At 44.6% G+C, this 17,090-nt stretch overlaps 1 protein-coding gene across 4 annotated transcripts in view; it reads left to right on the forward strand.

Moving 5' to 3' along the window:
- ROBO4 (roundabout guidance receptor 4) overlaps positions 1-17,090 on the forward strand; it is a 96,038-nt gene that overhangs the window by 12,476 nt on the left and 66,472 nt on the right. For 2 of the 4 annotated variants that reach the window (XM_069742370.1, XM_069742369.1), the window contains exons 1-2: positions 4,646-4,811; positions 10,005-10,307. In XM_069742370.1, the coding sequence (XP_069598471.1) occupies positions 4,739-4,811; positions 10,005-10,307 (376 nt within the window). In that variant the 5' untranslated portion in view covers positions 4,646-4,738. Of the gene's footprint in view, positions 1-4,645; positions 4,812-10,004; positions 10,308-17,090 lie in introns of those variants that run through there. The other 2 variants (XM_069742366.1, XM_069742368.1) reach the window with 1 other exon arrangement.

Raw genomic sequence — 17,090 nt, forward strand, 5'->3', positions numbered from 1 at the left:
ATGTGAGGCGGGTGACCGTATACTCTATATACAAGGTACATGTGAGGCGGGTGACCGTATACTCTATATACAAGGTACATGTGAGGCGGGTGACCGTATACTCTATATACAGGGTACATGTGAGGCGGGTGACTGTATACTCTATATACAAGGTACATGTGAGGTGGGTGACCGTATACTCTATATACAAGGTACATGTGAGGCGGGTGACTGTATACTCTATATACAAGGTACATGTGAGGTGGGTGACCGTATACTCTATATACAAGGTACATGTGAGGCAGGTGACCGTATACTCTATATACAAGGTACATGTGAGGTGGGTGACCGGATACTCTATATACAGGGTACATGTGAGGCGGGTGACCGTACACTCTTATATACAGGGTGATGGATAGGAGGCATTCTCAGTGATGTCACCGCTGATCTCTGGTGATGGATAGGAGGCATTCTCAGTGATGTCACCGCTGATCTCTGGTGATGGATAGGAGACATTCTCAGTGATGTCACCGCTGATCTCTGGTGATGGATAGGAGGCATTCTCAGTGATGTCACCGCTGATCTCTGGTGATGGATAGGAGGCATTCTCAGTGATGTCACCGCTGATCTCTGGTGATGGATAGGAGACATTCTCAGTGATGTCACCGCTGATCTCTGGTGATGGATAGGAGGCATTCTCAGTGATGTCACCGCTGATCTCTGGTGATGGATAGGAGACATTCTCAGTGATGTCACCGCTGATCTCTGGTGATGGATAGGAGGCATTCTCAGTGATGTCACCGCTGATCTCTGGTGATGGATAGGAGGCATTCTCAGTGATGTCACCGCTGATCTCTGGTGATGGATAGGAGGCATTCTCAGTGATGTCACCGCTGATCTCTGGTGATGGATAGGAGACATTCTCAGTGATGTCACCGCTGATCTCTGGTGATGGATAGGAGGCATTCTCAGTGATGTCACCGCTGATCTCTGGTGATGGATAGGAGGCATTCTCAGTGATGTCACCGCTGATCTCTGGTGATGGATGGGAGACATTCTCAGTGATGTCACCGCTGATCTCTGGTGATGGATAGGAGGCATTCTCAGTGATGTCACCGCTGATCTCTGGTGATGGATAGGAGACATTCTCAGTGATGTCACCGCTGATCTCTGGTGATGGATAGGAGGCATTCTCAGTGATGTCACCGCTGATCTCTGGTGATGGATAGGAGGCATTCTCAGTGATGTCACCGCTGATCTCTGGTGATGGATAGGAGACCTTCTCAGTGATGTCACCACTGAGCATTATACTATTTGTACTATGGGGGCTGCATTGTCCTCTATGTGGCTGCATTGTCCTCTATGGGGCCCCATTGTTCTCTATCGAGGACTATGGGGAGTGCATTATACTTTATGTACTATATGAGGGCTGCATTATACTCTGTCAAGGACTATAGGCTGAATGCTGTACTATATGGGGGCTGCATTATTCTATATCGAGGACTATGGGGGGCGCATTATACTGAATGGAGTATTATGTGGAATGCATTATACTGTATGGAGGACTATAAGGAATTGTACACTGTTAAAAAAAAAAAAAAGAACACTACAATACCACATCCTAGATATCAATGAATGAAATATTCCAGTTGCAAATCTTTATTAATTACATAGTGGAATGTGATTAGAACAATAAAACCTAAAAATGATCAATATAAATTAAAATTAATAACCCATGGAGGTGTGGATTTGGAATGATACTCAAAATCAAAGTGTAAAATCAAATTACAGGCTGATCCAACTTTTGTGGAAATACCTCAAGTTAAGGAAATGATACTCAGTAGTGTGTGTGGCCTCAACGTGCTCGTTTAACCTCCCTACAACACCTGGGCATGCTCCTGATGAGACAATGGATGTTTTCCTGAGGGATCTCATCCCAGACTTGGGTTAAAACATCAGTCAACTCCTGGACAGTTTGTGGTAAGCGTGGCATTGGTTGATGGAACGAGACATGATGTCCAAGATATGCTCGATTGGATTCCGGTCTGGGGATCGGGCGGGCCACACTCCAGCCACATGAGGTCTAGTACAGGTCCTTCTCAAAAAATTAGCATATAGTGTTAAATTTCATTATTTACCATAATGTAATGATTACAATTAAACTTTCATATATTATAGATTCATTATCCACCAACTGAAATTTGTCAGGTCTTTTATTGTTTTAATACTGATGATTTTGGCATACAACTCCTGATAACCCAAAAAACCTGTCTCAATAAATTAGCATATTTCACCCATCCAATCAAATAAAAGTGTTTTTTAATAACAAACAAAAAAAACATCAAATAATAATGTTCAGTTATGCACTCAATACTTGGTCGGGAATCCTTTGGCAGAAATGACTGCTTCAATGCGGCGTGGCATGGAGGCAATCAGCCTGTGACACTGCTGAGATGTTATGGAGGCCCAGGATGCTTCAATAGCGGCCTTAAGCTCATCCAGAGTGTTGGGTCTTGCGTCTCTCAACTTTCTCTTCACAATATCCCACAGATTCTCTATGGGGTTCAGGTCAGGAGAGTTGGCAGGCCAATTGAGCACAGTAATACCATGGTCAGTAAACCATTTACCAGTGGTTTTGGCACTGTGAGCAGGTGCCAGGTCGTGCTGAAAAATGAAATCTTCATCTCCATAAAGCATTTCAGCCGATGGAAGCATGAAGTGCTCCAAAATCTCCTGATAGCTAGCTGCATTGACCCTGCCCTTGATGAAACACAGTGGACCAACACCAGCAGCTGACATGGCACCCCACACCATCACTGACTGTGGGTACTTGACACTGGACTTCAGGCATTTTGGCATTTCCTTCTCCCCAGTCTTCCTCCAGACTCTGGCACCTTGATTTCCGAATGACATGCAAAATTTGCCTTCATCAGAAAAAAGTACTTGGGACCACTTAGCAACAGCCCAGTGCTGCTTCTCTGTAGCCCAGGTCAGGCGCCTCTGCCGCTGTTTATGGTTCAAAAGTGGCTTTACCTGGGGAATGCGGCACCTGTAGCCCATTTCCTGCACACGCCTGTGCACGGTGGCTCTGGATGTTTCCACACCAGACTCAGTCCACTGCTTCCTCAGGTTCCCCAAGGTCTGGAATCGGTCCTTCTCCACAATCTTCCTCAGGGTCCGGTCTCCTCTTCTCGTTGTACAGCGTTTTCTGCCACATTGTTTCCTTCCAACAGACTTACCATTGAGGTGCCTTGATACAGCACTCTGGGAACAGCCTATTTGTTGAGAAATTTCTTTCTGGGTCTTACCCTCTTGCTTGAGGGTGTCAATGATGGCCTTCTTGACATCTGTCAGGTCGCTAGTCTTACCCATGATGGGGGTTTTGAGTAATGAACCAGGCAGGGAGTTTATAAAAGCCTCAGGTATCTTTTGCATGTGTTTAGAGTTAATTAGTTGATTCAGAAGATTAGGGTAATAGGTCGTTTAGAGAACCTTTTCTTGATATGCTAATTTATTGAGACAGGTTTTTTGGGTTATCAGGAGTTGTATGCCAAAATCATCAGTATTAAAACAATAAAAGACCTGACAAATTTCAGTTGGTGGATAATGAATCTATAATATATGAAAGTTTAATTGTAATCATTACATTATGGTAAATAATGAAATTTAACACTATATGCTAATTTTTTGAGAAGGACCTGTATTGTCATGCCTCAGTGCCAACCGCACCAGCATATGGTCTCACAAGGGGTCTGAGGATCTCATCTCGGTACCTAATGGCAGTCAGGCTACCTCTGGTTAGCACATGGAGGGCTGTGCGACCCTCCAAAGAAATGTCACCCCACACCATTACTGACCCACTGCCACACCGGCCATGCTGGAGGAAGTTGCAGGCAGCAGATCGCTCTCCACAGCGTCTCCAGACCCTGTCACGTGTCACATGTGCTCAGTGTGAACCTGCCCTCATCCATGAAGAGCACAGGGCGCCAGTGGCGAATTTGCTAATCTTGATGTTCTCTGGCAAATGCCAATTGCCCTGCACGGTGTTCGGCTGTAAACTTGTGGACATCGGGCCCTCCTATCACCCTCATGGAGTCTGTTTCTGACAGTTTGAGCAGACACATAGATGTTAGTGTTCTGCTGGAAGTCATTTTTTTGCAATCCCAATCTGTGCCACGGACAAAGTCGACTTTACCCCCTGCTTCATACTCCCTGCTGTTAGTTATATACTGTGTACAATTCACAGCTCCCAGGCATGGGGCACCTAGATCCTTTGGAACCCCCCCCCCCCCCGCAGGCAGCAAGGATGGCAGCCTCCTCTGCACCCCTTGTATCTCCCCGACTTCTTGGATAAGGTATTCAGGATGTGCTCTCCTATACCGCTTTCCTTCATTTGGTGTAAAACTCTATCTCCATATTTTGGGTTAAGATCCATAATTACATTAATTTTCCCATGCATTCTAGAAGAGTAGGACAATACCCGCAGTATGCCAGTAGTAAGGGGAACAAAGGCTGCGGACAATGAGGACCCTCAGAGAGCAGTTAATCAGTAACTTTGCATTGTCCTGTGCTTTGTCATGGGAGGGACCTTTGTCACTTCCTTCAGCTTCCCTGTGAGGAAATAGGAAACAGAAGTCCCAGAAACTGGAAGCAGAGGAGGGTCCGAATAATCAGTCTGAGCCCAGGGATGTGAAGGCTGGAAGTGCACATTTAGGAGCCCAGGAAATTTTCTGTGGACACTTGAGTGGCAGGATCAAGTATGGAGTCTTCACTCACCTGTGGTTTATTCATGGTTATAATGGTGTGTAATGCAAAAAATGAGCTGCCCCAAGGTGAGTACTCTTACACCATGTCCTACCATACTGCTGGGAGTGCAGAGATGGTGATTCTAGGTTTAGTAGTTGTATCCTACCATGCTGGGAGTGTAGAGAATCTTACATCATGTCCTACTATACTGCTGGGAGTGCAGAGATGGCGATTCTAGGTTTAGTAGTTGTATCCTACGATACTGCTGTGAGTGTAGAGAATCTTACACCATGTCCTACTATACTGCTGGGAGTGCAGAGATGGCGATTCTAGGTTTAGTAGTTGTATCCTACCATGCTGGGAGTGTAGAGAATCTTACACCATGTCCTACGATACTGCTGGGAGTGTAGAGAATCTCACTGTAGGCTATGCCTGTATGCCTGATAGAATATTCTCTTTTCCTGCTGGCGAGGTATCGTGGAGATTCTGGAGATGGTTGCAGGGTCACGACTCCCTGTTCGCTATGCCGCTGTGTCTGAGCCTAGATTCTGTACTGCTGGGAGCATAGAGATTCATCTATAATGTAGAGTATGTGGATCTAGAACCTTTTAAAAGGCATTACGTACAGAGTAACTGTTGTTTTAATTCTTATTTCGTAAATCAATAACACACATGAAAATAAAAAAACTTTGTAATATATTTTATGAAAGAAATTTGCTTCTTTCTCCATCTGGACCAATCTTTTACTCTCAATTCATGGATGAAATCTGTAAAAATCTGTTCAGTGAAGAAGGATTCATATTTCTGAGATAGGAGACGACATTTAGTGCTTTTAAAATTCAATGCTGGAGGTAGTGCTAGAGGTAGATGCAGACAACCTGCTACAAATTTTCAGGAAAAGATCGTTACACTTCTCCATAGAACTTTATGAGCACCAACCATAGTAATGGGAATATATTCACTGAAGACAGATTTTACCTGTGAATTGAGAGTTCTGAGAATAAATGATCAGTCCAGGAGGAGAAAGAGGCAAATATTTCTGATAAGAAATATTACTACCGTAAGTTTCTTATTTTCTCAAATGTTTTAAGAAAAACAAAAATTAAAACGACGCTTCGCTTTACAGTTCTGCAGCTCCCTAATATGCTTTTGTTTCAGTGCCCAAGATCTTTGCTTGCTAGAAGTGAATGGAAACTTGTTCTCATTCAGATTCTAGTCTGTGCAGGACTGGTCCTGGTTGCACAGTTGCTCCCGGCTTTCTGCTCTTTTGCGTTTAGCTCAATAAAGGATTGCTGACGGCCTTGGATTATGTTGTTGTGTGAAAATAGATCTTGGTCTGCCTGTTTTTTTACAGCATCTAAGTAGAAAGATATGTTTCCATTAATTGATAGCTAGATGTTATTTTGAAAATATATGAGAAAGTTTAACATACACCTAATAGTAAGAGAGACATGCAATTTTTAGATGCTCAACTGCTGGGAGTGTAGAGAATCTAGCACTGTTTTGCTCAGTCAGGTGGCCATATGAATTGGACAGAGATCGGAACGCAATGCCTGGACTATCCGGCGGCTCTCCCGACCCAGTGTGACAGCTTCATGTATTGTTATGCAGCTGTCAAGATTGGGTCAGGAGAACCACCAGTCAGTGCACTGCTCTCCAATCTTCATCCGATTTATACTGCCATCTGACTGCACCCTTATTCTGCTGAAACACTTTAAGATTTGGAGTGAATTAAACCTAAGTTATATTTCTGGAGATTTAATTTATGTGATTACAGATTTTCGGAATATAAGTGATAAATCCTATACTGCTGAGAGTGTAGAGAATCTTGCACTATGTTACAATATATTGCTGGAGGTAGGATATTTTAATACAACGGGGTTTACTTTCGCTTAAACTATGCAGAGTCCTGGTTTTCTGCATAGAGTCTAGATCCTGTACTGCTGAGAGTGTAGAGAATCTTACACTAGGTTATAATTTACTGCTGGGGGTAGGATATTTTAATACAATGGGGTTGACGATCACTTAAACTATTGTTCTGCTGAGAGTGTAGAGAATCTTTCCCTCATTATACTGGTGGTGATGGAATATTTTAATTTAATGGTAATGACTGTCACAGACTTACACTGTTGCTTGAAGCATGGAGATTCTGAGTTTTCTGCAGTTCTCCATCTATATCTTGTATTACTCGGACTGTAGAGATTCCTAATGTTCTGTCGTTCTATATCTAGATCCTTTACTCTTGGTACTGTAGAGATTAGAGATTCCTGTATTGTATCTGTTACACACTTGTCCCTGGTCTGGGCTCTACTCTCTTGCCACTGGTCCTCTAAACTCTCTTGTGTTCCACGTCAGGCTTTGCAAGTAGCCTGGTGTGCTTCCTTGTGATCTACCAATACCTATGTAAGGCCTACCAAGACACCCACCTGTGCCTTGGTATTAAGACTCTTAGTTTGTTGGTGCATCACTACCTTGTCCCGGTCTTCCTAGACCTCTACTACCCGTTCCTGGTCTGCCAGGACCTATGCTATCTGTCTGCGGTTTACAGGATGTCTCCAGCCTTCCTGCGTCTTCCAGGACCTATGCTACTTGTTCCCGGTCTTCCAGGGCCTCTGCTACCTGTCTGCGATCTCCAGAACATCTCCTGTGTGCCTGTATCTTCCAGTAGCTCAGCTACTTGTTCCCAGTCTTCCAGGACCTCTGCTACTTGTCTGCGATCTCCAGAACATCTCCTTTCTACCTGCATCTTCCAGTACCTCTGCCACTTGTTCCCAGTCTTCCAGGATCTCTGCTACATGTCTGCAATCTCCAGAACGTCTCCTGTCTGCCTACATCTTCCAGTGTGTCAAACAGAAATCAGTCCCAGGAGCGCTGAAGGAAACTCAGACAACATATGTCGTTTGCCACAACGCGTTTCAACGGTAAACACCGTCTTCTTCAGGTGGGAGTTTATTAATGGGAACAGGAAGGCAGTATTTAAACAATAAACAGCCAATCACAATGCTGTTTACAGATTTAAAAATTTAAAGGAACATTCACTGATAAATATAATCACATAAATTCAAAATATTAAAATCATGAAAACAAGGTTTTTTTTTTTTTTTTTCTCTACATATAATATTTTAAATTTAAAACCATATCACGGATAAAAAATAATAAATAAAAGTCTACACCTATATAGCCAAAAAATTACGTGTTCAATAATTACGACTCTTATCTAGCTACTTTCTCAATCATTAAGTGAAGCCCCTCAGGGGTTGTTTAAATACTGCCTTCCTGTTCCCATTAATAAACTCCCACCTGAAGAAGACGGTGTTTACCGTTGAAACGCGTTGTGGCAAACGACATATGTTGTCTGAGTTTCCTTCAGCGCTCCTGGGACTGATTTCTGTTTGACACACATTCTTATCCTCCTTTGGAGGTATTCAGCTGGAGCTGCAGTGGTGCTCGACAACTCCCTTTCATCTCCCCTTCCCTGGGTCAATTCCTCTGCGCTCCCCTCTGACTGCTTTCACTTATCTTACATCTTCCAGTAGCTCTGCTACTTGTTCCCTGTCTTCCAGGACCTCTGCTACCTGTCTGCGATCTCCAGAACGTCTCCTGTCTGCCTACATCTTCCAGTAGCTCTGCTACTTGTTCCCAGTCTTCCAGGGCCTCTGCTATCTGTCTGCGATCTCCAGAACGTCTCCTGTCTGCCTACATCTTCCAGTAGCTCTGCTACTTGTTCCCAGTCTTCCAGGACCTCTGCTACCTGTCTGCAATCTCCAGAACGTCTCCTGTCTGCCTACATCTTCCAGTAGCTCTGCTACTTGTTCCCAGTCTTCCAGGGCCTCTGCTATCTGTCTGCGATCTCCCAGACCTCTGCTATCTTTTCCCACATGCCTTAAGTGCCTGCTGCACCGATGCATGTAACCTGTGTGCCCACCCGGACCTTGTGATTTGAGAATCCACCTGACCTAGTGAGCCTAACAGTGACATTATACACTGCTGTTGGTTTTTAGAGGCAGGTCTTATGTAGGATGTGTCTGTGTTTTGCACTACTAGAAACATAGAGAACTTTGATGTACCAGTCACTGGTTAATTGGCTGTGGATGGAGCTAAACAAGCTGCAGACTGTTTCCAAATGGAACCGAGAGAATATGAAAACTGCTCTGTGCAATAAGGGAGAAAATACAGTGGGGGGGGGGGGGGGCGCCCTGTTTTAGTGATTTCTACTCTGTTTCTGTTTGCAATATGGCCAGGAATCTACAGTGAGTCCAGAGTCCAGCTTAGTCAGTGATCTCCAACCTGTGACCCTCCAGCTGTTGCAAGTCTACTACTCCCATGATGCCCTGACAACTTTGGGAATGGTCGTTTTCCGTCAGCTGGGGGCCCCAGGAGGAGATCACGGCCTTCACTGCTATGATACATGTATCTAAAATGTTCTGTTCAGCATCACAATATTTATTTCCTGCCATTGTCCTCATCCAGTAAACGCAGCAGCTGCCGGGGTCTGTACATACAGAGGAAACCTGCGCGCCCGCCGCCTGTCATAGCTGTCCCCTGTTGTCCCTCTCCTCTCTGAACCTTCTTCCTGTTCGGCGTTCCTGGGATTTTTTACTTATTTGTCATTGATAATTGCATCCATGATATTCAGTACTTGTGCTGGCCTTCTATATATGTATATATTGAGGCAGTTGGGCTCACAGGTCTTTGGTTAGTATTCACATTCCCATAGACTTGGGATATCTCTAGGTTATGTCAAACATTTCCCCAAAACATCTCGGAGGCTCCTGGTAAATGAGGAGACACCTGGAAGAGCTTGGCACACGCCTAAACCCCTGGAAAGCGGCACATCCAGGATGTTTCTTGTCACTAGGATGCTCTGTCACTAATCAGTGCCATGATATCCAAATGGGTGTGGCCTGAGAAAGGCCAGGGTGTGGTTATGGGGACATTTTGCCACTTTACCCACATCCTTGGCAGGTATTAGCAAAAGATGGCAAGTATCTGTTTTGTCCCAAATGTGTTTTATGTATACTCCGATAATCTAGAATATTGGATAATCCAAAACCTCTCAAATCCCCATGATGCCGAATAATATAAGCTTTTATGTAAATTAATAGTTACAGCTGATGACCAATCAATGCCAACAATGCAGATTTACCGTTCAATCCTTAATAGAGGATTTTTATGTACTGGGATTTTTTTGCTTGAATAATAATGCAGATAATGAATGATCGTTTTCTTGTATTTTTACAGCTAGAATCAATATTAGTGATTTTTATCCTTCTCTTCAGGTCCCAAATCCCGCCCAGACGTCTCCGTGCCGCGCATCATCGAGCATCCGTCAGACCTGATTGTACGGCGAGACCAGCCCGGCACCATGAACTGTCGCGCCGAGGGGAATCCGGAGCCCACCATAGAATGGTACCGAAACGGCGAGTCCGTCAACTTCTCTAAAGGCCACAACGCCCTCATCCTCGGGGGCTCCCTGTTCTTATTACACATCAGAGGAAAGTCGGACGAAGGGGTTTACACCTGTGTGGCAAGAAACTCCCTGGGGACGGCCATGAGTAGGAACGCATCGCTCACCATCGCCTGTAAGAACACACAATTATTTATCTGCTTATATAGTTGTATCGGTGAAAAGCTCTGCCCCTGAGGAGTTGCATGAAGCTCTAGGGCCCCAACGTAAAGTCTGTAACCGGGCCCTACTGCCATTTATATCACTGGTGGCTTCTCAAGGGACAAAGGAGCTTTGGACCCCAGGACCTGGGTGCAATCCCTATACCTGCCCCTCATTTATACGGTGCCATTACAAAAGTCATGGGACCTGATTCCTAATTTGGGGGAGAATTCATTTATTTTTCTTCTTTATCTTGTTGCATTCGTTGTTGTTGGCAGCAAATTCTTCTAAATCGCACAGCCATTCTTTTTTTTTTTTTATTCAAATAAATTTTTATTAAGAATAACAAGATAAATGACATGTTACATTCTCATTTTCAATACAAAGCTTTTTTCTCCCCCTTCAAACATTCCCCTTCAATCCCACCACCCACAACCCCACCCAACAAAGCAGCTCACCTTGCTTAGCACTTCCATCATTAGACCAATATACTATCTAATCCCTCGGCCAATAATATAAGCCACATTTAACATTACCATTAATTAGGAACCTTAATTAACTCTCCCTCTATAATACCCCTATCCCATAGCAATCCACAGAGACCACATTTTATTGAACATTTCGATTTTCCCTCTTTTTTTATAAAACCCCTTTTCCAGGGTCAGGCCCTGCTTCACATACTGGAGGAACTCTCCTCTTGACGGCGGTTCTTCCCTAATCCAATTTCGAGCTATTACCTTCCTAGCCATGTATAACAATCTGGCAATAGCTATCTTTAGGTTGTTATCCACTCCAATCTCATCCACACATCCCAACAAGCACACTATAGGATCCCTTGGCACCTTACATCCATACGCACCTTCCATACGACTCAAAACTACCACCCAAAAAGCAGCCAGTCTCGGACACGTCCACATCATATGGAGTATATCAGCATCTGCAGTTTTACACCTCGGGCATTCAGAATCATCACGCAAACCAGCCTTATATAGCACCATCGGTGACTTATAAACCCTGTGTATCACATAGAGCTGTGACAGTCTATACGGTTCGCTCGGTGACAATCGTGGGACCCATTCTAGCACCGACTCCCAAGTCTCATTCTCCATTGAACCCAGATCCCTCTCCCACTTAGCTCTCGCCATTATTGGAAACCCCAATAGGAAAGTGTGCAACAGATCTTTATACAAAGTAGATATGACCCCCCAGTAGTCCCTTCATTACACACATACTCCAGTACTATATCCCTCTGAATTCCAATACCTCCGTTTCTACTCTGAGCTCCAAAAGCATGCCTCATCCGCAAATACTGAAATTCCCCCACAGTCCCAAGACCAAATTCCGCCTGTAATTGGGAAAATGATTTCAATTCACCTCGCTCAATTATTTGATACACGTATTGAATCCCTTTGACTTGCCATTCTGTCAGTACCCCCAGTGCCTCAAACTCCTGTAAGTTGCTGTTATGCCATAGCGGTGAGAATCTAGTCAAATCCGTGACCCCCCGTATATGTCTCAGCCTACCCCACAGCCTGCGTATCAACAACACAGTCGGGTATAATTTCCCCCGAGCCCCCAGGGATCCATCCTCCAAACATTGTACCACTGGCCTTCTTTTTGTCACCACTTCCATCAGCCGCTGTACCGCCCCAGATGACCCTTCATGCGCCCAGCCTTTTAGATGCTGACTCTGGGCTGCAAGAAAATATATTTCAGGGTTAGGCAATGCCAATCCCCCATCTTCCTTGGGTCGCTGAAGTGTCTCCAGTTTGATACGCGGATGCTGTCTCCCCCATATCAAATTCCTGAACAGAGAGTTAATCTGTCTAAATCTCCCACGTGGTATCCAAACTGGCGCATTATGAAGAATATACAGTATTTTTGGCATCAAAATCATTTTAATAAGATTCACCCTACCTACCACAGATAAATGCAGTTTAAGCCAAGCATCCGCTTTCGCTTTAAGAACACCTAAGATTGGAGTCAGATTTCTATGTATATAGTCAGTAACAGGCATAGATACCCATATTCCAAGGTACTTAAATTGGCTAGTCACCTCCAGTCGCCTATCCTCCAGTGACTCCCCACCATCATCATCCACCTTAAACAAGACAGACTTACTCCAGTTTATCCTAAGTCCCGACACCGATCCGAAACGCTCAATAATCCCAATGGCTCCCTCCAAGGACATACCCGGGTCAGCCAGAAATAGCAGAATGTCATCCGCATACAACACCACCCTTTCTTCAATCATCCCATATTTAAACCCAGTCACCTCATCAGACCGTCGAAGCTTAGCAGCCAGTGGTTCCACAGCCAGAGCAAACAAAAGAGGAGAGAGCGGACACCCCTGTCTCGTCCCTCTAGCCAGTTGTATGGTCCGTGATAACTCCCCATTTACCCTAACCCTAGCCATCGGCATCGAGTACATCAGTCGAATCCAGGATATGAACTGCGGTCCAAACCCCATACTCCGGAGCACCTGCCAGAGATATCACCACTCCACACTATCAAATGCCTTATGGGCGTCTAAAGATGCAATAACTCTCTGGCCACAGTTGTCGGATCTGAGTTGCAAATTCATATACAGACTTCGTAAGTTGATCGCAGTGGACCGATCAGGCATAAAGCCGGACTGGTCTGAGTGCACCAGGCCGGAAATAACACTTGTCAACCTCATCGCCAACACCTTAGCCAGAAGTTTAACGTCTGTAGTAAGCAAGGAGATTGGCCGATATGAATCCGGCTGTGTCGGGTCCTTCCCCTCCTTAGGAATCACCACTATTATGGCCTCCCGCATAGATGCCGGTAGACGACCGCCACTCCTAGCCTCCTCCAGAAGTACCCTTTATTTAGGGATCAGCACTTCCCCAAAGTTTTTATAAATTTCAGCAGGAAATCCATCTACGCCAGGTGCCTTCCCATTAGCCATAGACTGCAGTGCCCGACCCAACTCCTCCTCCATGATGGGAGCTTCCAAATCTTCTCTATCTATGTCACTCAGCCTTGGGAGCTCCAATTCCTCAAGGAACGCCATCGTGTCCTCCACCAACTCAAAACCAGGGATTCAAGCTTCAGGAGGCTAATTTGCATATTCCAGGTGCCTTCTGGGAGAAGCGAAGTCTCCCTAAGCTAGAAGATCGTTGGGTACAGCCGGGACCAGCTGCTTCGAAAGCATCACCAAACCAGGGATTCAAGCTTTAGGAGGCTAATTTGCATATTCCAGGTGCCTTCTGGGAGAAGCGAAGTCTCCCTAAGCTAGAAGATCGTTGGGTACAGCCGGGACCAGCTGCTTCGAAAGCATCACCAAACCAGGGATTCAAGCTTCAGGAGGCTAATTTGCATATTCCAGGTGCCTTCTGGGAGAAGCGAAGTCTCCCTAAGCTAGAAGATCGTTGGGTACAGCCGGGACCAGCTGCTTCGAAAGCATCACCAAACCAGGGATTCAAGCTTCAGGAGGCTAATTTGCATATTCCAGGTGCCTTCTGGGAGAAGCGAAGTCTCCCTAAGCTAGAAGATCGTTGGGTACAGCCGGGACCAGCTGCTTCGAAAGCATCACCAAACCAGGGATTCAAGCTTCAGGAGGCTAATTTGCATATTCCAGGTGCCTTCTGGGAGAAGCGAAGTCTCCCTAAGCTAGAAGATCGTTGGGTACAGCCGGGACCAGCTGCTTCGAAAGCATCACCAAACCAGGGATTCAAGCTTCAGGAGGCTAATTTGCATATTCCAGGTGCCTTCTGGGAGAAGCGAAGTCTCCCTAAGCTAGAAGATCGTTGGGTACAGCCGGGACCAGCTGCTTCGAAAGCATCACCAAACCGCGCGCCTTACGGCGCACGAATTTTTGCCTGTAGGACATTATTGCAAGAGAGCTTGGCTGAGTAGATTACACAAGAAGGAAAACACACAGCAAGTCAGCAGGATCTAGGAGCAACATGGCAGATGTGACAACCTACATGGTGAGCTGCAGCATGTGCTACATGTTCACAGATCGACCAGAAGAAGAATCCAATTTCACCTGTCAGAAGTGTAGACTAGTGGCCCTTTTAGAAGAAAAGGTGCGGGGTCTGGAAGAAAGAATAGCAACTTTGAAACTCATCAAAGAGAATGAAGACTTTCTAGACAGAACAGAAGCATCTCTACTGGTCACAGAAGGTGCAAAAAGTGTCAGAGAACCTCCAAAAGCAGATGAGTGGAAGCATGTGACCAAAAGAAGCAAGAAGACCATGGAGAAATCACCAACCACACAACTGAAGAACCGATATCAAATCTTTGTAGAGGATGAAGATGGCACACCTAAGAATGAAGCAATACCAGCAAGCAAAAAAGAAAAGGGCACACAGCAACAAGTGACAGCAAAAAGTACAGCCAAGAAGCAACGAAGAGTGGTGGTGGTGGGAGACTCACTACTGAGAGGCACCGAAGCAGCCATCTGCAGACCGGACATAACTGCAAGAGAAGTATGCTGCCTTCCAGGTGCGATGATCAAGGATGTGACCGATAGGATACCAAAGCTCTTCAGCTCCAAGGACGTCCACCCATTTCTTCTGATACATGTTGGCACCAATGACACGGCAAGGAAGGACCTACCGACAATCTGCAAGGACTTTGAAGAGTTGGGGAAGAAAGTAAAGGAACTGGATGCACAGGTAGTTTTTTCTTCTATCCTTCCAGTAGACGGGCATGGCACCAGGAGATGGAACAGGATCCTTGATGCAAACAACTGGCTAAGACGATGGTGCAGACAACAAGGATTTGGATTCCTGGACCACGGTGTGAATTACTGGTATGATGGACTCCTCGCCAGAGACGGACTACACCTCAACAAACCTGGGAAACACACATTCGCCAGAAGACTCGCTACACTCATCAGGAGGGCGTTAAACTAGAAGAAGAGGGGACGGGAAGAAAAACATTAGACTCGAACAAAGACGACCCAGGAAAACATACTCAGAAGGGAGGTAAGAACATTTCTAAAACAATCCACAGTGAGGAGATTGGAACAAAACAAAATCCTCTAAACTGCATGCTCGCAAACGCCAGAAGCCTGACAAACAAGATGGAAGAACTAGAAGCAGAAATATCTACAGGTAACTTTGACATAGTGGGAATAACCGAGACATGGTTAGATGAAAGCTATGACTGGGCAGTTAACTTACAGGGTTACAGTCTGTTTAGAAAGGATCGTAAAAATCGGAGAGGAGGAGGGGTTTGTCTCTATGTAAAGTCTTGTCTAAAGTCCACTTTAAGGGAGGATATTAGCGAAGGGAATGAGGATGTCGAGTCCATATGGGTTGAAATTCATGGAGGGAAAAATGGTAACAAAATTCTCATTGGGGTCTGTTACAAACCCCCAAATATAACAGAAAGCATGGAAAGTCTACTTCTAAAGCAGATAGATGAAGCTGCAACCCATCATGAGGTCCTGGTTATGGGGGACTTTAACTACCCGGATATTAACTGGGAAACAGAAACCTGTGAAACCCATAAAGGCAACAGGTTTCTGCTAATAACCAAGAAAAATTATCTTTCACAATTGGTGCAGAATCCAACCAGAGGAGCAGCACTTTTAGACCTAATACTATCTAATAGACCTGACAGAATAACAAATCTGCAGGTGGTTGGGCATTTAGGAAATAGCGACCACAATATTGTGCAGTTTCACCTGTCTTTCACTAGGGGGACTTGTCAGGGAGTCACAAAAACATTGAACTTTAGGAAGGCAAAGTTTGACCAGCTTAGAGATGCCCTTAATCTGGTAGACTGGGACAATATCCTCAGAAATGAGAATACAGATAATAAATGGGAAATGTTTAAGAACATCCTAAATAGGCAGTGTAAGCGGTTTATACCTTGTGGGAATAAAAGGACTAGAAATAGGAAAAACCCAATGTGGCTAAACAAAGAAGTAAGACAGGCAATTAACAGTAAAAAGAAAGCATTTGCACTACTAAAGCAGGATGGCACCATTGAAGCTCTAAAAAACTATAGGGAGAAAAATACTTTATCTAAAAAACTAATTAAAGCTGCCAAAAAGGAAACAGAGAAGCACATTGCTAAGGAGAGTAAAACTAATCCCAAACTGTTCTTCAACTATATCAATAGTAAAAGAATAAAAACTGAAAATGTAGGCCCCTTAAAAAATAGTGAGGAAAGAATGGTTGTAGATGACGAGGAAAAAGCTAACATATTAAACACCTTCTTCTCCACGGTATTCACGGTGGAAAATGAAATGCTAGGTGAAATCCCAAGAAACAATGAAAACCCTATATTAAGGGTCACCAATCTAACCCAAGAAGAGGTGCGAAACCGGCTAAATAAGATTAAAATAGATAAATCTCCGGGTCCGGATGGCATACACCCACGAGTACTAAGAGAACTAAGTAATGTAATAGATAAACCATTATTTCTTATTTTTAGTGACTCTATAGCGACAGGGTCTGTTCCGCAGGACTGGCGCATAGCAAATGTGGTGCCAATATTCAAAAAGGGCTCTAAAAGTGAACCTGGAAATTATAGGCCAGTAAGTCTAACCTCTATTGTTGGTAAAATATTTGAAGGGTTTCTGAGGGATGTTATTCTGGATTATCTCAATGAGAATAACTGTTTAACTCCATATCAGCATGGGTTTATGAGAAATCGCTCCTGTCAAACCAATCTAATCAGTTTTTATGAAGAGGTAAGCTATAGACTGGACCACGGTGAGTCATTGGACGTGGTATATCTCGATTTTTCCAAAGCGTTTGATACCGTGCCGCAC

The sequence above is a fragment of the Ranitomeya imitator genome, chromosome 10, assembly GCF_032444005.1.
Source record: "Ranitomeya imitator isolate aRanImi1 chromosome 10, aRanImi1.pri, whole genome shotgun sequence".
NCBI lineage: Eukaryota > Metazoa > Chordata > Amphibia > Anura > Dendrobatidae > Ranitomeya > Ranitomeya imitator.